The 15,552-nt window shown below is 35.2% G+C and overlaps 2 protein-coding genes across 2 annotated transcripts; one reads left to right on the top strand and one right to left on the bottom strand.

Moving 5' to 3' along the window:
• Positions 1-1,633: 1,633 nt before the first annotated feature.
• Positions 1,634-7,644, bottom strand: LOC110728944 (F-box/LRR-repeat protein 17-like). The gene is made up of 11 exons (XM_021908613.1): positions 6,398-7,644; positions 5,050-5,151; positions 4,272-4,416; positions 3,980-4,164; positions 3,736-3,840; positions 3,518-3,615; positions 3,188-3,402; positions 3,033-3,099; positions 2,845-2,930; positions 2,465-2,557; positions 1,634-1,964 (listed from the first exon to the last, which is right to left on the bottom strand). Exons 1-11 carry the CDS (start codon positions 6,991-6,993, stop codon positions 1,893-1,895), a joined length of 1,764 nt encoding a protein of 587 aa, XP_021764305.1. The 5' UTR covers positions 6,994-7,644; the 3' UTR covers positions 1,634-1,892.
• A 3,934-nt stretch (positions 7,645-11,578) lies between these two features.
• On the top strand, positions 11,579-15,485 carry LOC110728943 (phospholipase A1-Igamma2, chloroplastic-like). The gene is made up of 2 exons (XM_021908612.1): positions 11,579-13,065; positions 14,996-15,485. The coding sequence occupies exons 1-2, from the start codon at positions 11,747-11,749 to the stop codon at positions 15,231-15,233; spliced, it is 1,557 nt and encodes a 518-aa protein (XP_021764304.1). The 5' UTR covers positions 11,579-11,746; the 3' UTR covers positions 15,234-15,485.
• The last annotated feature ends 67 nt before the right edge of the window (positions 15,486-15,552 follow it).

Raw genomic sequence — 15,552 nt, 5'->3', positions numbered from 1 at the left:
GTGCCACTCTATAGGTTTAAGGTAAACCTAGGGCTGATCGGGCCTCTAGACTGGATTGGGCCTTGATGGCCGGTTTTCCCATTTGGCATGGGTGGACACGTGGCGTGCCTTGATTGGTCCGTAGAGGACGTATCTGTGATTGACACGTGGCAGGCTCCTATTAGCCTTCGTGAAGGACCCGTGGCGGAACATGGTTGGTCCACTTGTCAGACGGTGATTGGTGGATAAAAATCCCCTAATCAGTAACCAAACATCATGAATAGCCCTGCTGGTACCAGGATTACATCTAGCTTCTCCTTTTGCCACTTCATTTGTTCTCTTAATCTCGATCTCGAGTTCTTTTCTAATGAAATCCCTCTTAGTTCTCTTTTTATATATTTAAATAGAGTATAAGCAGCAGAGAAGTAACAGTGAAGGTTTAGTTGAAATTACTGCTATATAGGTTGATGTTTAATCTTGCATAAGTTGGATTTTCTAATTTTAGTAAAAAAAAAAAAAATATGGTCATGCAGAACATTACTTGCCAGAAGATTGATCCGTATGGAGCATTGGTGCCTTGGTTTCTCTGAGGTGAAAGACTTGATTCAGAAGGAATTGGATGTGCAGATTCAAGGTTCAACCATGTTATCAATGATATGGTTACCTCTATTTGTATATAGTTATCAATGATATAGTTTCCTTATTTTTATATATAGTGACCTTTGTGTAAAAGTCGTCAAAATTGATAAAGTTACCTTATTTTTATATATAGTGACCTAAGTGCAAGCGTCGTCAAAATTGATATTGTTACCTTATTTTTATATATAGTGACCTTTGTGTAAATGTCATCAAAATTGATAAAGTTACCTTATTCTTATATATAGTGACCTACGTGCAAGCGTCGTCAAAATTGATATTGTTATCTTATTTTTATATATAGTGACCTCTGTGTAAATGTCGTCAAAATTTATATAATTTGATATAATCACCTTATTTTTGTATATAGTGACCTCTAGGTAAATGGGGTCAAATTTATATAACTTGCTTTGGCACGTGAGACCTTTGGTCCACAATAAAGTTTATTGTGGACCAGGTCCACCCAAGAATTATTGTCGACTCACAACTAATAAATTATGTTAGTTTAGATTAGTAAAGTCAAGTTGATAGTTTTACTTGTAACAAGATCTCAGTATTGGGTACATTGTATCCGTTATTAGAAATACAACTAGTACGATTAGATCATAATTACCTAATTTTCACTTATTTGTCAAACTCTTTATAAAAAAACCCTGTAAATTTGTTATTAAGACTATAAAGTGCATTTCTGTCTAACTCATGTTTATCATATTTGTAAACTGGATCAATTAAAACAATACATTAACTTTGAAGCAAATCAAAGGCAAATGGGACGTCACACATTATTTCACACAAACATCAAGACATCAATTTTGTCAAATCATGTGAATACATTAACATTTCATCTTATAATCTTTCATTTCTCTACTCTTTTGACAATTTTATCACTTATTTTTGACAGGGGAAGAGGCAAAGAAAGCTTTTTCTATATGCAAAGCACTGCAGCTTTGGATATACAGTTCGTAATTGACAAAGAGTCTTGAAGAAATCGAAGTTTAGAAAGTCGAAATACAAGATGTGGGAAAGAACACACTTAATTTCTTTAGCAGTTTATAAAATACAGTTTCTATTTTATTTTTGATGAATTACAAAGCAACTTCAACAACTTTGTTTATCCAATATTCTGTTTACAGTTTTACACTGTTATCTAAACGAAAGAAAGACAAATGGGGTTATGTAACCAAATTACCGAAGGATGGAGCCAATTACTCCCTAGTTTAACACTCACTGCAACCCCCAGAATAAAATACATTGATGTACACAAGTCACAGGGAGGGTCATCCCATAAATACAATACATCTTCGCTTTCGAGCTTGGCCTTGCTTGATATCATCAGAAGGCTGCATAAACTGAGAAAAGAAAGATACATTTAGCATACTTTCAGGGAAAGAGAAGGGAAATAGTAACAGAAGGCCCTGGTATAGTTCAATGTGCCATGCTAATACATTAAATTAAACATCAGGAACAGGATTGATAGCTCACAACAGCAAACAATAGCTTAAAGCACAGGGGAAAGTTCGCAAGGATCATAAAAAGAGGAAGATCATATGCTCAGCACCAGACTTTTTTTTTGGAAGAGGGGGGGGGGGGGGTGGAACATAGTTATGGCAGTTGAAGATCAAACATGGATTATTGGATAGAAGCGAATAGTTCATAAAACAAAGACTAGATTTAAATTGGAGAACATTTCAAGTTCATGACAGGCTGACAAGGGAAATATGCAAGTTTTGGTCTCACTTCAAAGTTTAGTGACCTAACTGGGTTTGAAAAGAATTAAGCACCAGTAATAGAAGCATTAAAACCATGAATAATTTTGTATTTTCTGTAAGTTATATAGTGTAATAATTACCTGCTGGCTGAGAATGTGAGGAACTCTAACTCTCTTGGATCCATCAGCCATTCGTTTGCTTAGTAGATGGCTTTCTGATGGAGCATTTTCAATCTGCAAGAATTTCAGCATGGATGTCAGCTCCATAACTAAATAAAGTTCATGCAATCCTAGCACCTAGGATTGTTGAGCTACAAAAAATGGTCTCAACTTCATACGGTTAAGTCCACTAAAGCCCTATACTAATGCTACTAGAGCACTTGACCATGCAGCTTGAACTTAAGGCAAACTTTAAATGGACATTATTTCAAAGGAACCCAATTAAAGAAATTTTTCATGCTTCATAACTAGCAAGATGAAATAACAGTGAGACAAGAGACAGGAATGGTCAGAAGATATACCTGTGTTTCAATAACTTCATGCAGCGATTTTACACAATCAGTTGCATGAACGCTTTCTAAATTGGGACACTGAAGAAGTAGCCTCTCTGAATAAAGCAAGAAACATCATCAGAAACCTTAAAAATTGTTTAGATTAACAGCTTTTACCAAAAACCATCCATCAAAAATTAAACATCTAAATTACTAACCTGGATGCAAATTTCTACAAGAGGTAAGATTCAGGTCACTGAGCTCTGGACAGTTTAAGTATAGAGCCTGCATTGTGTTTAATTCACTAAATCAGAAATGAAACCAGATGCAAAAATTACAAGTAACCAGTCGGTATACAGCCACAGGGACTCACATCTAAGCCAGAACAACCCCACAAGCTAAGTTTCTTCATCCGATTATGCTTGATGATAAGCTTCTGGTATATATGATGCAACTTGCTACTTTTCTGTGGTTTATTACCATTGCTTTCATCAACGGATACATCATCCATGTCAGGATCACAGATTGACATACCACAGTCCATTAGCTCCAGAAGAGGTAATTGAGCCGTGGCAAATTGAATACCACCTGTTCATAGGCAGAAAGTAGTGTGGTTTTAGAATCAAACAGATAATGTGCAACTGAAACCAACAAAAAAAATCAAGGTAGCATAATTAAATTCAAACAAGGAATAAAAATTTACTTGAAGTAATATTAGGGCAAAGCGCCAGCAATAATCTTGTTAAAGTTTGGGAGAACACGTTACATATCATTCCGATGCCACTATCAGTGATGCTAGACCTACATCAACAAAACAATCTAAGATTCTTGAAGGTAAACCAAATAAGCTAGAAACAAAGCTTAATCCTGTTAGTGAATGACAAATTTGACTAAGCAATGAAATACGAGATGAGGCATTACCCACTCAAGTCAAGCAGCTCTAGCTTTGAAAAGCTGTAAGCAATAGCGGCAACAGAAGCATCAGTGATGCCAGATCCCAACACTAGTGAGAGCATTTTCAGTCCCCTGAACAAAAAGAAACAGCAACCAAAAGAATGTCAAGCCTCAGCATAATATTCACTTTTATGCTAAAACAGAAGGTGTACAGGCCTTCCTCTTTATAAATAACAAGTAAATAAATACTTGTATGTATATTTGTACCAACCTCAAATTTGCTGCCGAGAGAGCAAGAACAGTATCATGAGATAATCTAGGCGATGCAACATGAATGTTCTGCAACCTTGGGCAGAATTTTCCCAAGTTGTCCATCATGGTTGTGACATCAGTACTATCATTATCTTGACGAGAAAAATTCAAAGAAATCTCCCTCAAATTAGGGCAGTTGATAATCTGCAGTGATGAGACCCAAGTAAGCACAAAAAAAGGGACAGCAAATAGATTTATAATTGCAAAACTTAGATATTTGAGATTAGGAATAAAAAGGAGGAAGTAATCACCGTCTTTGATAGAGAATGAAGATCAGAAAGCCAGAGTGTAGAAAGACTACTAGAAGAAATAATGACCGATCCTAGATTAGAGCATCCTTCCATCTTAAGACTAGTAAGACACCGTCTATCAGCAACAAAACGACCCAGCTCATCTCTACAGTTCAAAAACAGCAATGTTAATGGCTTGTGATTACCATGAAGGGTAAAAATAGCTAGGAATAATTACATTCAATAATTTCAGGACATACAATATAGTGATAACGCTAAAACAATGAACCCATATGTTCAGATATAAGCAAATGAAACCCTCCTCTCCCCAAAGTTCGTCATAAGGTTTTTCATTTGGCAATTGACATGCTGATCATCACTTGAAACAATGAGTTAGCAGCTATTTGTCTGCCTGAGAGTAAGCTATCAGCAACCAGTTACGTAGCTCAGACCACCACAAACAAAAATCAACCTTGCAAAGTCATTTCAAATAGAGAGCCACATAAAGAGCTCACTGCATTACATAAGTTTCTTGTCTACTAGAAGAGTCTGAACCCATCTATCCTTTTAAAAACATATTTGCACAATTTCCCTAAATTAAGATGTCAAGTGTTCAAAATCATCTTCTAATGTTCAATCATACAACTCCACAAAGATATAGAGAGCAAAATGTGGAGCTCATTTCACAAACAAGTCATACCAGAGCCACAAACTTAAAATTTAAACTAATATGGTTTCCTATACAAGAATTTTTTTAGACCAAATTGGACTAAATCAAACAGGAGCTTAGTTTATATACCCAGATATACGGTTAATTGATGACTCTGACATAGAGATCTCCATGGTTTCCAGATTGGGGCAAGAGAACGCAATACAAGCCAGCATTGTTGCATCCATATCACTGCAATAAAACACAAAAGTTGATGAATACAACGCAACACAAATAATTAGTAAATTAAACACATTACATTCTAAAGAAAACACAAAAATAAACCAAGCATTTCTTTTTCATCAGAAATTCACAATCGCAGGAATGCTGCTTCTATGACACCTGAGTTTCAGATCAGGTACAGCAACAAGCACATAATTGAACTGATTTAAGCTTTAGCAGTATTGAAATAGCTTTACATTTTTCTGCTTCATCAGATGAAAAACAATTTCAGAGCACATCAATCTACCGTACCAAATATATGATCACAACAATGTAGATTCCATCCTCACAATAACAATGTAATAATAACCTTGTCCATTTTAAGTTCAATGGAATATCTCAAAACACAAATTTAAGATTCTTCCAAGCTACATTTTAATCGCTTGGTTAATCTAACTATCCCATTAATGGTTGAGTACCATAAATCATGACTTATGGGATTAGGGATTACTTAACAATAACCTCCATTGTTACAATGGTAGATTGTTGTACATCTGAGTGATCCGATCCTCCTTACACTACTGAGTGTAAAAGGCTCATGCATTGGAGTGATGTTCCTATATGGTTCATCAATACCTTTTTATAATCATTTGTCAAAACCCTAGATCTAATCACCCAAAAGAACTTGTCTTTTTTTAATTCAAATCAATGCCATTTTAGATAAATTCAATCAAAACCATGGTCTTACTATCCATAAGAAATCCTTGCTAGCTCAACTTCACTCTTTATCCTCTGTTTACACTTTAGTAAAGTCATTGAAGCTCAATTTAATGTCATTACAACAATCAACAATCCATTTTAAATTAAACTCCCCTCATTTAACACAAACCAATCCGATTTACAACTACAACAACGATCTCATAACTTCTCTTGATTGAGTTCAAATCAAATCACTTAAAACCCTAAATCTTACTCCAATCAACAACACATACTAAAAATAACATAAACATCAAAATCCAACCATATAAATCCCTTGAACAAATTAAATTAACCCAAAATCCAATCATATTCTAATATTGTAAGTCCAATTATCATCCATAAAACCCTTGATTCTTACTTACTCTTAAATACCTAATTTAATTTCATAATCTAACACCGATTAAAATCATAAACATCATCATCTTATAAAACCACCCCATTTCATCCAGATCAAACCCACAAAACCCTAGATCTAATCCACCCCAACAAAATCAAAAAATCAAAAACAAAAACAAACCTCTCCATCCGAAGAGAGATCCTAATAAGAGACGAACAACACTTCTTCAACACCGACCCGACAAACCCAACAGACCCATTAGCGGGTACCCGAACCCGCAACTCCTCCGTCGATTTCCAAACCCGACCCGCTATATCTCTCCACCCTTTACAAACCCCAGAAGCCAACATCACCGATGAAGGCGGCAACCTCTTCATCACCTCCCACACACAACCAGCCGGCAACCCACCTGAAACAATCTCATCAACATCAAAGTAATCATCAGCATCGTCGTCGTCTATCCCCTCATCAATCGGACCTAATCCGACAGCCGCCGCCTCGGTATCGGACGAATCCCCGACATCAACATCGACATCGTCAAAGGATAACGCTCGTTGGGTACGAGGTGGCGGCGGTCGGGGGGTCGCCGGAGAATCAAAGACGGCGGCGGAGGAGGTGGTGGTAGTGGTGGTGCCGTCGCACACGTGGCCTTTTTTGGGAAGGCCACATCGACCACAGTTGTAACTCCCGCGTTTTTTGGCGCGTTTGGTGGGATCTAAGTAAGGGGTAACTGGGGTTGTTGGGGCGGAGGAAGCGGCGGCGATGTGGTGGCGCATTTTGAAGAGAGAGAAAGTAGAAAGTAAAGAGAGAAACAAAAATGGAGGATTTTGGTGGGCTTTTTTGAGAGAACAAAAGAGAGGTTTTAATAGAAAATGAAGGTGGCGCGGGAGGGAAAAACAGGGTTTTGGCGCCCTATTTTTCAAGATTTTTTAAATTGAAAATTAAAATCAGCGTTTTTAAAGAGCAGATTCTTTTTTTTTTTTTTTGAAAGTTTGGGGTGTGTGAAATTACGAAAAATGGGGGTGTTGTTTGAAGGGAGGTGGGTTTAGGTTGAAGGGTAGTTTGGGGATTTTGAGGGTGGGATTTGGTTTGAAGTTTGGTTTTTTGTTTTGAAAGAGAGAGAATCATGGGAATATTGAGTTTTTTTAATTTGTGTTATTTTATTCCAATTTGTGTTGATAGGGTTTTTTGGTGGGGAGAGATGGATCATGGAATTTGGACATTGCCACATTGGGTATGGTATATTGGTATTGAAGGATGAGTGTACATTATTTGGCTAGATGTCTTGATGGTGATATTTCAAGTGGAAATTATTATAAAAAAAATAAAATAAAAAGACTAAATGAGATTAGGTAATTAATCAATAATTGTACTACGTATTTATTTCTTGTAAATGTTACCCTATATGTTGTTGTACATATGCATAGCTTTAAAATTTGAAAAGTTATGCAATGTGTTACATATAGTAATCTTCTACCTGATATGCGAGTATTCATTAGAATTTTTTTTACGGCAATGGAATGATAAAATTGTTTGGATGACAAAAATGTTCTACATGACTCTAGTGCAATATATCTAGTCTTTCTGCAACACTTAACAATAACTACACAATGTATATCAGTGACTAAAATCAAAATGATTTTATATTTGAGCTACATATACGATTTACTAGGGAAATTTTCAAGGTAAAATTAATTACAAATCAATTCCCAATCCACACAAACACATTATTGATTGCCTTGACTTGACCTTGCTTAAACACTAACGCAATGAGACAACATCATGAACAACAAATTATGCGTTGACATGTAAAGTGACTGAACATTGGAGAGAGAAACTCAGAATCAGTGTAAAAAGGGGTAGAAAAGTATTTGGGCCAACGTTGGAGAGATACATGGAGAGGAAGAGTGGATTGGGCTTTGTGGTCCAGGAGTTTCTATTCTACGGTCCAAATTTCTAATGATGCTTCTGGAATTGTGTGTGAGATTTGTGGAGAAGATATGGGCTGGGCTACTTGATTCAATAATTAATTGTTATTGGGCTAATGTGTACTTTATTTGGTATGAGAGATTAAAAAAAAAGTTTCATGTTATATGAGAGAATGAAAGAATTTAATGATTGAAAAGGGAAGTGATACGTTTAAATTGAAACTTCCATTTATTAAAAGTGATACATTTAATAAAAAAAAAAAAAAAAGAGGAAGTAGATAATGTAAACAAAATTTGTCTTTATGGAATGTATCATGACCTTTTTTCTTTCCAAGTCGAAGACAGTCGAAGCACTCGTACTTATTATTATGTTATTCCTCGATACCAAATTACTTACACTCGTCAAATGACTTTATACTCCACTCCATAATGTTTAGTACTCAGCTCGTATGTAGTTGATAGGCTGTTGATCAAACATGACCAAAGTTAGTTCAATCCTCACATTATAAATCATTATTTGTGTGGGAGTAATCCACAATAGACGTAGTACCTAATGAATTGACAAATTGACAGTTGTAAATTTTTTACTAATGAAATTACTCCGTAAATGTGTGTGGAAATGGTAAAGGTCTTTAGAAAAGACATTTTAAAAACCATACATAACCAGAAAGCCTAAAATGGCAACCAATTTTCCAGTCAAATTGAGTTGTCAACCGTCCAATTCAAGAATCTCAAAGACTTTATCAAAGTCATAAATTAAAGATCAAAGTTAAGATGACCTCAACATTAGATGACAACATATATACTACAATTTTTATGATGCATAAATTTTAAACTAGTGAAAAACCAAAGTCAGACTCCATCTCGGGGGTATTAAATAATAATAATTTACTTTATATAAAGTGATCGATTATAGTCACTTCACTTGTTCACATTAATTTTGTCTACAAAATTGGGTGAGAGTTCTACGCATACCAGGGCTAAGGTCATTATTTACTCATTATATGTTCACCTAATTAAATTTCACTCAGTTGGATTTATATTAATTAATCAATTAATTTGAACATCATAATAGAAGTATATAGGCTCATTAAATTAAATAAACTTTATTGTGAAACCCTTTTTAATCTTTAACTTAACTAAATTATCTGAATTTTTACAAAACTTATTTTTTTATAAATACGTGATCCTACACTCATCTACTTTTTTTTTTTTTTTTGAAAAACACTCATCTACCTTTTAAAATTACTTCATTTTTGTGTGCAAAGAAAAAAAAAACAAAAAAAAACTTCATTTCACTTTATGAAGTACTTTATATACATTTTGCTTACGTCATTCATCACCTATTTCATTCCACGTATTTTTTAATTATATTACATATATTCAAATCGAAAATATGACTACAACATGAGTATTACAATAATAAATAAAATAGATTTGGGCTGTAAAAATTTGATACTCACGTACTATATAATTATACCTTCACGTAAACAGAAATCTGTAAGCTCAAAATTATATGCGATATGCTCGTATTTAATAATTAAATACGGAGTATTAAATCTCTTAAACCAAAATTAAGATTTAAGAAGAACAAAATTTGGTAGCTGCTCAAAAGACCAGCAAACAATTATCATTAATTATCCAATTATCTGTCATTTAGATCTTAACAATATTGCAAGATCAAGTATTGGGACAAAATATATATGATCTTGTTTTGTCATTTAGTTACATATAACTTTATTTTAATATTTTAGCTAATTAGCTAGCTACTAGCCAACTCATCACACATATACTATTGTACCTCAAATTTTCAATTGCTACATTATTATCTCGAATTGATATTCTGTAATAAACACTAAAAGAAAAAATAAAAATAAAGGTAATTATTGTACTTTGAAGCTGTACATTTTACGTGAATCGATTTCCCACTTGCATGAATCATGGGAGTATTTTTCGATTTCCATGCATTTATACATACGTACTGTCTCCAGGTACTTACTCCACTATTCTCTCTTTTAATAATTAACTTTCAGTTCCCTTAACATGCATATCAACATCAATTGGATTCATCACCTAATTTCTTGATCTTCAATTCATCTTTGGACTAATCCACAATTCCACGAAAATCTCTAGAATGTCCTTATATATAGCCATTAATCCTCATAAATAAATTCTACTATTTGTATTCATAGACCTAGGCAAACAAAGATTGTTGTCACTTTCGTGGCTATGTCCATCACACACGAACACAAAAGGAGTGTTACGTTGGTTGATCAACACTGATATATACCATTAATGAAACAAGATCACAGGAGAAAAACTAGCACAACAAAATCAAAGGTGTACATCACTAGTCGTCGTACATACATAAATATTAAACTCGGTCCACATTAATAGTCCATCTAAGTTCAATCTCACGCTAACTTAGTCTATCAATTAAACAATGTCACACATCCGTACTTCTAAGTTCTAACCCCTATCTTATATGCAATTTAACATATCCTTTTTAGCTTAGCTAAGAATAACAATTACGTAGTATATTTCTTTTATTCATCAACTACATATTACATAACACTTTCTAATCTTATCTATAAAAACGTAGAACAATATTGATATTTTTTCCTTGTTAAAGTATTGGATTTAAGATGAGATATGGACAAAAGAAAATGGTGCATTTGTACTATTACAGCCAAACACCCTTTATTTAATTAAATTCATTTAGCTAACGTGGCCTTGTCTACTAACGGACAGTGGAGATTAAAGAACTACTTTAATTAATTAGTCCTTTGAAATATACAAACAACTAGTATATGATTATATGCCCCACCCCCAAGAATATATTATACTCAAACTCCAATAGCATATAGTTTAATGTAAAGTTCCAGTTGCATGAATCACGATACTTGATAAATTGGCTAAATTTGTTAAACTTAATCATTTTGAGTCCCTTAAGTCTAATCACTTCTATCTCAATATTCACCACGAGTATGACTATATTATTATTTTATTTTTTTTTATTATTAAAAAGGTAAGAAAAATTAAATATTAGGAAACTCTCTTCACGATGAGAACGAATATGATTACATCACAATCATATGAAATACTTATACACTATCAAAAATCTATATAGTATTGACAGTATACCATCATGATGCTCTAAATAAAGTCGCATTTTCCTGTAATAAAAAAGTCGCATTTTTTTATTGTACATTGAAACGTCAAACTAGATTATTGTATTATTGATCGATCCATGGATAACTATAATGAGATGCACATTTGTTTCAAAAACAAAAAACAATGAGATGCACAATGCACATAGTATATATGCAAGTAGATATATTTTCATAGCAATGTGAACAAAAAATCATATCATATCATTGGAAGTCCAGAGAAGATATGCTAGCTAGAATGGTTAATTAATTAGTCTATGCTTTGATGTATTTTATTTTAATAATTGGGTAGGGTTGACCCATGCTTTGTATTATTGTAAAGACTTCACGTATCCCACTAGCATCTTTATTATCCCTATATATGTAGCATCATCACCAATATCATCTTCCTTAGACTATTTCTTAGCTTCCCTCTAAAAAATCAAAATAAAATGGCCATTTCTCTCTCAAATATGCAAGCTCTCCCCTTCAACACAAACCATAATCTTTCCCTTAGATCCGAAAATCCATTTCCTATAACATTTACAACGCGAAATCACCTTTTTGAAAATTCGAAGGTGGGAGCTCTTACCATTAAACCGACCTCATCAGAAGTACAAGTTTTATCAAGTGATGCATTGACATCATCTAGAGTGATTGAAGAGCCTTGGAGAGAAACAGGAGTAGAGTATGGATGGAATGAGTATGGGCCTACAATGAAGGAAAGGGCCGAAAATGAGTTAGTGGATCGTTGGAAGGAGATCCATGGGGAGGATGATTGGGTTGGGCTACTTGATCCAATGGATTCTCTATTACGGGCCGAGCTTATCCGATATGGTGAGATGGCCCAAGCCTGCTATGATGGCTTTGATTTTGATCCATTCTCAAAGTATTGTGGAAGTTGTAGGTATCCAAGACACTTGTTCTTCAAGGGTCTTGAAATGGAAGATTATGGGTATGATGTAACAAGATACTTGTATGCTACATCCAATATTAACCTACCAAACTTATTTAGGCACTCAAGATGGCCCAAGGTTTGGTCCAAGAACGCTAATTGGATCGGGTATATCGCGGTATCCAACGATGAGATGTCCAAGAAATTGGGCCGTAGGGATATCAGTATTAATTGGAGGGGCACCGTGACCCGGCGTGAGTGGGTCCATGATCTAATGGACTTCCTTAGGCCAGTCTCCGACGAGAAGATCCCATGTCTAGACCATAATGTCAAGGCCGAGTCCGGGTTCTTGGACCTATACACTGATAAGGTCCCGGATTGCAAGTATTGCAAGTTCTCGGCCCGTGAACAAATATTAACCGAGGTGAAACGTCTATTAGAGTTGTACCACAATGAAGAAGTGAGTATAACAATAACAGGTCATAGCTTAGGGAGTGCCCTAGCTATTTTGAGTGCATACGACATAGCCGAGACAGGCATCCACATTGGATCAAACAACCAGGCTAGACCCATATCCGTGTTCTCATTCTCGGGTCCACGTGTCGGGAACCTGAGGTTTAAGCAGAGGTTGGAGGGGCTAGGGGTGAAAGTACTTAGGGTGGTGAACGTGCATGATATGGTTCCTAAGGCACCAGGATTAGTAATCAATGAAAGTTTACATCCGGAGTGTTTAAAATTTGCGCAATGGTCACCTTGGAGTTATTGTCATGTAGGGGTTGAGCTTGCTTTGAATCACAAGAATTCTCTATTTCTTAAGGACACCAACGACCCAGCTTGTGCCCACAATTTGGAGGCCCACTTACATCTACTTGACGGGTTAGTAATCTTATTATATTCTCGATTTTTTTCATTTATATTCTTTTACTCTCTCCATTAACTTTTAGTTGTAACTTTGAAATATTTTATATTAGATGAAGCTCGTGCGATGCACGGTTTATTAGAATTTTTTAAAAAAAATATTTTTCATATTATTAAATTGTTATTATACTTCATCCGTTTCATATTACACGCAACAATTACTAAATATGACTGTTTCACATTACTCGCAACAAGTTATTTTTTTTCCTTTTTTAGTAAGTTTTTAAGGGTGATTTTACAAAATTACCCTTACTTTTATTTTTAAACACCTTAATTAAACTATTGTTTTTATCTCATTAGGTTAAACTCTACATTTAATCATTTCCACCAAAATCATTTCCCCCCCCCCCAACTAAATTCATCATCACTTTCAATTGCCAACCACCACCACTACCATCACCACTACTACCACCATCACCACCACCACACCCAGAAATTCTCTCTCTTTCTTCACCGATCTACCCTCGATTCGACCGCAACAACTCACCGGAAATCACGCCGCTGTCGGTTGCCCTCGCTTGTGGGTTTTGGGTTCGAAATCTGGGTTTTGGGTTCAAAATCTAGGTACGTGGGGTGGTGGTGGGTTCGAAATTTAAGTTCGTGGGTGGGGTTCGAAAATTTGAGTTCGTGGGTGGTGATGGGTTATGGATTCGTTGTTGGTGGCGAATTCGTGGGTCGTGATGGGTTGTGGATTCGTGAAGATGATGGGTTGTGGATTCGTGGTGGCGGATTTTGGATTATGAGTTTAGCTAGGGTTCGTCGGTTGTAATGGGTGGTGGTGAGTTGTAGTGTGTTCGATGTTCGATGGATTTGTGGGTGGTGGCGGATTCGTGGATTGAGTTCAGGGTTGTGGGTGGTGGTGGATTGTAGTGGGTTTGGTGTTTGCTGGTTTCTTGGTGGTGGGTGGTTTCGTGGTGCTAAATGGTGGTGTTGGGTGGTTTCGGGTGTGCTCGGTGGTGGACTGGTGGTGGTAGGTGTTGGTGGTGGACTGGTGGTGGTAGGTGTTGGTGGTGGTGCTAGCTGTTGGTGGTAGGTGGATTGTTGGTGGTGGTGCTAGTTGTTGGTGGTAGCTTAGGTGGACTGTTGGTGGTGGTGCTAGGTGTTGGTTTTGGGTTGGATTAGTACTTAAGTGTATCCCTAATTTTTCAATAATCAAGCTTAAGATTTTTTGCCTGGGAGTCCGCAATCCCCTCCTTTGTTGCGAGTAACTTAAAACGGAGGGAGTATTAGTTTTAAAATATTAGATAAAATTCCTATCTCAAAAGATATATTTTGTATTTAATTAACTTAAACTTTAAAATCTCATTCGTCAATTTTGCTTACGTAGCATTTGAATTATTTAATTGTAAAAGAAATTAATAATCTCTTATTTAATTGGCTACAACTTAAATTTATAATCCTACATGGCGCGCTAAGAAAATTAAATTGTATGTGACTCTCTAAAAATTCGGGGAAAAACTCCATTTATATATATATATATATATATATATATATTAGATTTCACAAATAATACCACAAAGTTGTAACTATAAGTTAACGGAGGTAGTGTTATTTGTATATTATTCCCCTACAATGCATGGATGAATAATCATATAAATGTATAAATGTATAATACTAGTTCCTTACGTCATAAATAAACTATATATTTTCAAAGTGTATCATGATTAATTTATTTTTTATTTAAAGGAAAGAAAAATATAATAACAGGGAAGCATTTTCTCAAGGATATTATTTAATGCAATGGAAGAAAGGATATGGAAAAGAAGAATATTTTCATGAATTAAATATTCAGTATCAGTAATTTAGTCTGTCAATCAATATATGCCATAAAACAATACTGCCATGTTGAATCTATTTTGATTTTGTATGATTCTATATTGTAACGCAGGTATCATGGAAAAGGGAAAAGATTCCATCTAACAATGGGAAGAGACATAGCATTAGTGAATAAATCATGTGATTTTTTGAAGGATCACTATCAGATCCCTCCTTGCTGGAGACAGGATCAAAATCGAGGGATGGTTAGGAGTAAGGATGGCCGTTGGATCCAGGAAGAGCGTCCAGTTCTAGACGATCATCCTGATTATACTCATCATCACCTTAGACAGCTCGGACTTTCACACTAATATTCTTCCTATAACCTTGATTTGGGATCGAATCTTGTCTACATCACAAACCCTATAACACTTCATAGACCCCTTCCAAAAGATACTCTCGTGTACTAGGTGTGCATAAGCCAAAGCTCCATTTCCACATTGTAAATCTCAAAATCATTATATCTCTATTTGTAAACCAAGTACAAAGTGTGTACAATATATAATGTTTGTAGTTGTAGTTAGTTTATACTTGTAATATGGAGTACTACGTATTGGTCATAATCCCTTTTATTGGAAATAATCGACAAACAAGTACTTATTTGAAACATCCAAAAAAGAAGAAATTGAC

Source organism: Chenopodium quinoa, unplaced genomic scaffold (genome assembly GCF_001683475.1).
Source record: "Chenopodium quinoa cultivar QQ74 unplaced genomic scaffold, ASM168347v1, whole genome shotgun sequence".
Taxonomy (NCBI): domain Eukaryota; kingdom Viridiplantae; phylum Streptophyta; class Magnoliopsida; order Caryophyllales; family Amaranthaceae; genus Chenopodium; species Chenopodium quinoa.
This window is presented reverse-complemented; position numbering and strand designations above follow the sequence as displayed.